Source organism: Panthera onca, chromosome B4 (assembly GCF_046562875.1).
Source record: "Panthera onca isolate mPanOnc1 chromosome B4, mPanOnc1 haplotype 2, whole genome shotgun sequence".
Lineage (NCBI taxonomy): Eukaryota > Metazoa > Chordata > Mammalia > Carnivora > Felidae > Panthera > Panthera onca.
Genome location: NC_138345.1, coordinates 37,061,618 through 37,069,247, shown reverse-complemented (window position 1 = coordinate 37,069,247; position 7,630 = coordinate 37,061,618). Strand labels below are relative to the sequence as shown.

The 7,630-nt window shown below is 41.2% G+C and overlaps 1 protein-coding gene across 7 annotated transcripts in view; it reads left to right on the top strand.

Annotated features, from left to right (window-relative positions):
* The first annotated feature begins 438 nt into the window (after positions 1-438).
* Positions 439-7,630, top strand: part of CCDC77 (coiled-coil domain containing 77) — a 30,079-nt gene continuing 22,887 nt past the window's right edge. The window contains exons 1-6 of one of the 7 annotated variants that reach the window (XM_060658765.3): positions 458-547; positions 1,151-1,219; positions 4,082-4,136; positions 6,193-6,261; positions 6,720-6,846; positions 6,950-7,003. In XM_060658765.3, the coding sequence (XP_060514748.1) occupies positions 6,966-7,003 (38 nt within the window). In that variant the 5' untranslated portion in view covers positions 458-547; positions 1,151-1,219; positions 4,082-4,136; ... (1 more) ...; positions 6,720-6,846; positions 6,950-6,965. Of the gene's footprint in view, positions 548-1,150; positions 1,220-4,081; positions 4,137-6,192; positions 6,262-6,719; positions 6,847-6,949; positions 7,004-7,630 lie in introns of all 7 variants that reach the window. The other 6 variants (XM_078450193.2, XM_060658766.3, XM_060658767.3 and 3 more) reach the window with 6 other exon arrangements.

The window sequence follows — 7,630 nt, the reverse complement described above, 5'->3', positions numbered from 1 at the left end:
CTCTCTGACGGTAGAAACTGAACCACAGGTCCTATCTTGACCCTAGGCCACCAGGTCATTGAAGGAGAAATTATCTTCTTAGAATCTTCACCTTGACATAAGCTTGTAAATTGCAACACATAATAATCCTGTATCCATTGCATGATTATGCATCGCGTTTCTGCATGATTTTTTATGAAAACAAAGTAGTTGAACAAGTTTAAACTGGGGGTGCCCAGAATTAGTGTGTTCTGACCCCAAACACCACACTACCAGTACTGGGATGAACTGGGTTGCAATCCATTAACATCCTCCACCAGGGAAGCTGCGTGCTGAAGTAAAACTACATTTCCCGGCTATCTCTGCGCGGTTAGACGCGAAGCGAGGAAGGGCGGGAATGGGGCGTGCCTCTGTGTGAATAGCCTTCCTATTGGCGCACAATCCAAAGGGCCGTGTAAACTTGTGGGCGATTGGACCGATTTCGTGCACGCTCAGTGGCGCTGCAAAGCTACCGGATTTAAGTTTTGTTTTTCGGTTGCGGGTTTCTGACTCGGAGGTTTAGTGTGGCGTGAGTACAGAGTTTTGGGTTTGGGATGCAGGAGTGGGGGAACGGGCCTTGGGCTAGAAAAAATCTGGTGAGGGAGAAGTAAGTGCGGGTCCCGGAAGAAGGAAGTTAGGATGTGCAAAGTGAAATATTTTGAGGGTGCTGGAGGATTGGGGAGCCATAAACATGAGGGAGTCAACAGCAGGATGAAATATAAAAAAGAGTGTAGAATTTGGTGTCCTGGAAGTGCGCTCCGGTATTCCCTCATCCCACAATAGTCTAACCCTCAATTTCCTCATTTGTAGATTAAAGTATAATAAAAGTACTTAACCGAGTTGTTATGGGGGTAAATAAAATAAATGTCAAAGTACTAATCAAGATTTAATTTTAAGTAAACAGGCTGTATTAAAAAACAAAAAAACCACTTAAATGAGGATATCACAGAGAGAGGAGTAGAAGCTAACTGAAACCCATTAATTTATCTATATTGATCTTTTGGGAGATACTATAATGAGTAATGCCTATTTTCTATCTGCAAGGAACATACCCTGCCATGAGAGAAATTGTAGCAACAAAGAACTCTATTATGTTAACTTTTAGAGAATTACAGATGGTGTTCTTTTGCAGCTACATCATTTTGATAGATCAATTTGGATCGAGAGACTCTGGAAAGAGATGGAGGTAGTTAGTTTTCAGGTACTAACTGGATTTCATTAAGTGAAGGGGGGAAGGGTGGGGGTGGATTGATGTATGTTCCAGCTGGAGGGAAGCTCACTAACAAAGGCATGGAGGCAAGAAAGTTATCTGCAACGGGTGTATTTTAGGGGAAGAGAGGGAAATTAGGAGAGATAGGTTTGGTCCTTAGATAGAGAGCCATGACATCTAGGCTGAGTTTGATTTAATGCGTTAGGCTTTGAGGAGCCACTGATGAATGTTATGACTTTTAAGAATATGGTGCAAAGGGGTGCCTGGTTAGCTCAGTCACTTAAGCATCCAACTGTCGACTTCTGCTTGTGTCACGATTTCACAAGTCATGATCTCACATTCGTGAGATCGGCCCCATGTTGGGCTCTGTGCTGACAGCATGGAGCCTGCATGGGATGCTCTCTCTCTCCCTCCTTCTCTGTCCCTCCCTGGTTCTCTTTCTCTCTCAAAATAAATAAACTTAAAAAACAAAAGAATATGGTCCAAGGGAGACAAGGGGTGGGTAGAACAGTTAAGCCATTATAGTAGAGCTGGGAAGAAGATATGGAGATCCTAAATAAACATGGTGATTGCCCAGAGAGACTATATGGGATTTTCATATGGTTGGATGAAGGTCAAGAGAAGGAGTAATGAAATAATGAATGTTAATTTTAAAGTCCAGGTTGCTTATGAGATGCTGAATTCGCTTTGAGGTGCTAAAACATACGTGACTTGAGTGATTTTTTTTTTAAGTTAAACTTTTTTAAGTTAGACATTTCAAACTCCAGTGGGACATATAGGTGAAAATGTCCATTACATATTGGACATTCAAACCAGGATATTGAAAGATGTCATTTGTTCATTCAGTAAGTAATTGTTAGTTACTCTGTGCCAGGTAGTGTTTTAAATAATAGAGGTAATCATAAACGCAGTGGGGATAATGATGTTCCCACAGAAATGGATAGAGGAAATAGCAAAGAAAGTTGAAGACAGAACCTTTTGAACCAAGAAAGGAAAATTTTCAGTAAAAAATAATAATCTCCATTTATTGAGCACTTATGTGTCACTGTTCATCCTTTTTATTATTTCATTTAATTCTCACACCAACCTATGATATATGCTATTTTCCCCATCTTCCTTTTTTAAGTGTTTATTATTTTTTGAGAGAGAGGCAGGAGCAGAGAGGAATGGGGACAGAGGATCTGAAGCAGGCTCTGTGCTTACAGTTGTGAGCTTGACACGGGGCTCAAACTCAAGAACCATGAGATCATGAACTGAGCTGAAGTTGGACCCTCAACCAACTGAGTCACCCAGGCTCCCCTATTATCCCTTTTTTTTTTAAAGTTTATTTTATTTTGAGAGAAAAAGCAAGTGGGGTAGAGGCAGAGAGAGGGAGAGAAAGAATCCCAGGCAGGCTGCACACTGTCAACTCAGAGCCCAGTGTGGGGCTCAAACTCAAGAACTGTGAGATTATGACCTGAGCTGAAGTTGGATGCTCAACTGACTGGGCCACCAAGGCACCCCTAATTTCCCCCTCTTTAATAAGTAACTGAAATGTAGTGAGGTTAAATAACAGGTCTTGTTACACAGCTAATAAGGGACAGAGCTTATACTTAAACCCAAGTCTGTTTAACTTTAGAGCCCAAGCTCTCAACTCCCAATATTTTTTGAAAAGGTAGTCAACACTGTCAAATTAAGTATGCAAAGCGAGAAGTGACTTGTTGGATGGAGGGTGGGAAACCAAGAAAGCAGTTAAATTTATTCATTTGGATGTCTCGTGACCAAGAAGAATAACCAGTTCAGATGTTGTAGTAGAAGTCAGATTGTGAGAGAATAAAACTAAATGAGATGTGAATATAGGTAACTTTTTGTAGATGTGCAGTAGTCATAGGAAACAGGAGTGAGGACAGTCACTGACTTGGAGGGGGAAGAGAGGTTACGGGTTGTGGGAGGACTCTCTTAAAGTTCCAGGTTACTTGGGGGCGGGGGGGGGGGGGGGGGCAGCGCGGCAAGGCCTGGCTGGCTCATTTGGTAGAGCGTGCAGCTCTTGATCTTGGGGTTGTGGGTTTGAGCCCATGTTGGGCTTTACTTTTACTTTATAAAACAAATAAAATGACTCAAGATTATTTAAAAAAAAAAGCGTTCCAAGTTACTCTTAAATAGTTTTAGAACAGTGGCATTCATCTTTAAGATGTCACCTGGATTCATAAAATGGGATATTCTTTGGCCATATAAAAGAATGAAGTACTAATACACGCTACAGCACAGATGAACCTTGAAAACATCATGCTAAGTGAGAGAGAACAGTACTAGCCAACTGCAAAGGACCACATACTATATGATCTCATTCATATGGAAGTCCAAAATAGGGAGATCTATAGAAACACAAAGTAGATCAGTGGTTGCTTAGAGTTTAAGGGGAGGGGGGCACAGGGGTGATGGCTAAAGGGTAGAGGACTTCTTGAAGTGATGAAAATGTTCTGTAATTGTGATGGTTACACATATCTGAACATACTGAAAGCATTGAATTATATACTTTAAAGATTTTTTTTAACTATTTATTTTTGAGAGAGAGAGAGTACAAGCAGGAGAGGGGCAGAGAGAGAAGGAGACACAGAATCTGAAGCAGGCTCCAGGCTTTGAGCTGTCAGCACAGAGCCCGACGTGGGGCTCGAACTCACGAACTGCGAGATCATGACCCGAGCCGAAGTCAGATGCTTAACTGACTGACCAACCCTGACACCCCTGAATTATATACTTTAAATGAATGACTTTTATGGAATGTGAATTACTCATCTCAATAAAGCTGTTTTAAAAAAAAAATGTTACCCATAATCCTACTATACCAACCCAATTACCATTTCTATTTTCTAGGTTATTTTTTACAAAAGACAAATTGGCCCGACTTGGAGAAGTTTTGTGGAAGGAGGTGAGTAGTCATTTTAAAGGAGAGAGTGAGAGGGGTGCCTGGGTGGCTCAGTCGATTAAGCCTCCGATTCCTGGTTTTGGCTCAGGTCATGATCTCACAGTTTCTGAGTTCGAGCCCTGCATTGGACTCTGCAGACAGTGCGGAGCCTGCTTGGGATTCTCTCTTTTCTCTGCTCCTCCCCTACTCACACTGTCTCTGTCTCTCTCAAAATAAATAAATAAACTTTAAAAATGTTTTTAAAGGAGAGAGTGAGAAAAAGAGATGGTATATTTGAAGGGTTGGTTGGTAGAAGAAAGCTAATGGAATGACAGACAGAAACCAGTATTCTAGCTAAACTGGGTAGACTGACCAGTAGAAGAAGATGTTGAACAGAGTCTTTCAAATTCATATTGAGGATTTTTAAAAAAATTTACTGAGCATCTACTGCTACTGAACCAGGCACTGTTTTTAGTGACTGGGGATTTAGCAGTGAAAACAAGAGATAAAAAATGCCTGCTCTTAGTGAGTTTCCACGATCCAGTGTGGGGAGTCAATAAGTAAAATATATCAGATGGTGATGAAGTAAAGCAGAGAAGGTCGGTAAGGGGATGCCAGAGTGGTCAGAGGAGACTCACCAAGAAGGTGACATCAGGACCCTCAAGCAGCGGGAACAAGCCGTATAAATGAATGGGAGAAGAACATCATAAATACAGTAGAAATGTGAAGTCTGAAGTAAAAATTTGGCACATTTGAGGAACAGCAGAGCCCGGTGTTGTTGGAGCAGTGAGCAGGGGGAGAGTAGTAGGTGGGGTCACAGAAGTACTGGGGTAGTCGGACCATGTAGGACTTTGTAAACCATTTTAAAGACGTTGGTTCTCTGACTAAAACAAAACAGCTTGGAGGCTTTTGAGAAGAGGAGCTTTGTGGTTTGAATTATATTTTAAATAATCACTCTAACTGCTATGTTGAGAATAGACTGTGGGGGGCTGCTCTAAAAGCAGAAGCAAAGACACCAGTTGAAGAGGCTGTTGTAGTCATCCAAGCAAGAGGTTGTAGTGCATTGGACCAGGGCAGTATTGGCATGAGTGATCGTCAGATTCTAGATATTTGGATGGTAAAGCCAATAGGATTTGCTCACAGGGATCAAGTGTAGCATATAAGACAAGGAGAGGAGTAAAGTTTCTCCAACCGACTTTTTGTCATAAGCAACTGGCAAGATGGAGGTAGTAATTACTGGAAGGTAGAATTCTGAGAGAAGAGCAGCTTTGGGTGGTAGGTATTTATTTAGCAGGAGCTTGGTTTTAGACCTGTTAAGCCTGAGAGACCTATACAACATCTAAATGGAGATATGGAATAGGCAGTCAGATAGGCATGAGCGGAGTCGAGGGCAGAGCCAGTGCTGGAGGGAGAAATTTGAAAACCATTAATGTGTAGATGGTATTTGAAAACTGACACTTTATGTGGTCACCAAGGCAATAAGTATAGAGAAAGTTGAGGAAGAACTAGCAGTGACTGAAAATTAATGACCAGTGAGGAAGAAAGAAAACCAGGAACATGTGGTATCCAAGAAGCCAAATGAAGAAAGGTTTCAAGGAGGAGAGGCAGGGGCGCTCTGGGTTCTGAGCGAGAAAATGGCACACAGAATTAACAAGAGTGATTATCTCTTTTCACAATTTTTCACAAAATTCTTCTCCAAAGAACTGAAGATTATAAACAGATGTATGCCAACTGAAGAGCACAGGAACAGGGGCGCCTGGGTGGCTCAGTTGATAGAGCGTCTAACTCTTGATTTTGGCTCAGGTCATGATCTCAGGGTCATGGGATGGAGCTCCACATTGGGCTTAAGAGTCTCTTTCTCCCTCTCCCTCTGCCCACACCCTAAAAGTACATGAGCAGAATATTACATCATCTTGCTCAAAATCATATGGGTTGACAAAGCATGCTCAATAAGACAGTTTTCTCTAAAGTTAATAAAATAAATTCTCCTCTCCCCTCCCTCCTTCCCTCTTCCCCTTCCTCCTCTCGGTCTCTTTCCCTTTTTCTCTCCCCCTTTCTCCTTCTTTCCTCCCTCTTTCAGAGAACATGACTGTGAGGTTATCTTCATGAAAATTTCTTTGATAAGGTTGTTCAAATAGAGGAACCCAAGGTCTGTATTAACAATGGGAATGGAGATTGTAAATGAACTTTTGTAAGTAGTTTTTTCTTTCCCTAAGATAAAACAATGGATAAAGAACACCAGATAAGGATAAAATGTCAGTGGCTTTGTATTTATTTTAAATTTAGCATAACTAGTCCTCTACCTTAATTCCCATACTGTCCCTTACTTGTCAAAAACTTTTCTGAATCTCTCTTCTATTTCAGCAAAAGGATTGTAAATTTGTTTTGCATTGTTGCAGACAGCCTTCATATAAAGGAGGCTTTTCTTTTGTGTGTGCTTGTCCATTCTGATTTTATTTGAAAATAAGAACAGTGAATGCCTTATGAAAATTCAAAGTCAGATTTTCAGGATTTGGAACAACTTTAAAGAGTGCTATATTTTATTTATTTTTTATTTATTTTTAAGCTGGTTTTTGTTGTTGTTATTGTTGTTTTGTTTGTTTTTAGTAATCTCCACACCCAAGATGGGGCTCAAACTCACAACCCTGAGATCAAGAGTCACATGCTCTTCTGTCTAAGCCAGCCAGACACCCCAAGAGTCCTACATTTTAGGACAGCACGTTCTCACCAGCAGGTGCATCTGATGATGGTGGAGAGGGAATGAGTCTGTGCATCCCATCTTATACTGTTTTTTTCTGTTCCTGACCCCTCATTCTGAATTTTTGTGTGTTTGACAGGTGTGAAAAGGACAGAATGAACTTTACCCCAACACGAACCCCTGTCTGCAGAAAGTAAGCCATTTGTTTATTTTTGACTTGTTAAAGAATCAAGACTTCTGTAGCCTTAAGTGCAAGTTAACTTGGGAACTAGAAGGGTTTTAGAAGTGTATTTCCAAACTCTGGATTTGAACTATGTTAGACTTCATTTCTCTATTCTTACTATGTATTTTTCAGATTAAAAACTAGGACATATTAGGGGTGCCTGGCTCAGTTGGTTAAGCGTCTGACTCTTAATTTTAGCTCAGGGCATGATCTCACGACCCACATCAGGCTCCATGCTGGCAGCACAATGTCTGCTTGGGGTTCTCTCCTTCTCTCTCTGCCCCTTCCCCGCTTGCACTTTCTCTCTCTCTCTCTCTCTCTCTCTCTCTCTCTCTCTCTCTTTCTCTCTCTTAAAATAAATAAATAAACATTAAAAACTAGGACATATTAAATGTTCATACCAGAATGCAGGCAGTTTGAGTGAGCCTGGTATAGCACCTGTGGATGCTGGACGACAGGGAACAATCAGCATACAAACAGGGGACTTTTAATTCCGGTTCTGCTATTAACTTGCTACACAATAGATACATCTCATCCTCGTGGCCATCGCTCCCCACTGCAGAATCTCAGAAGTACCTCTTAGTTCATCTACTAGCC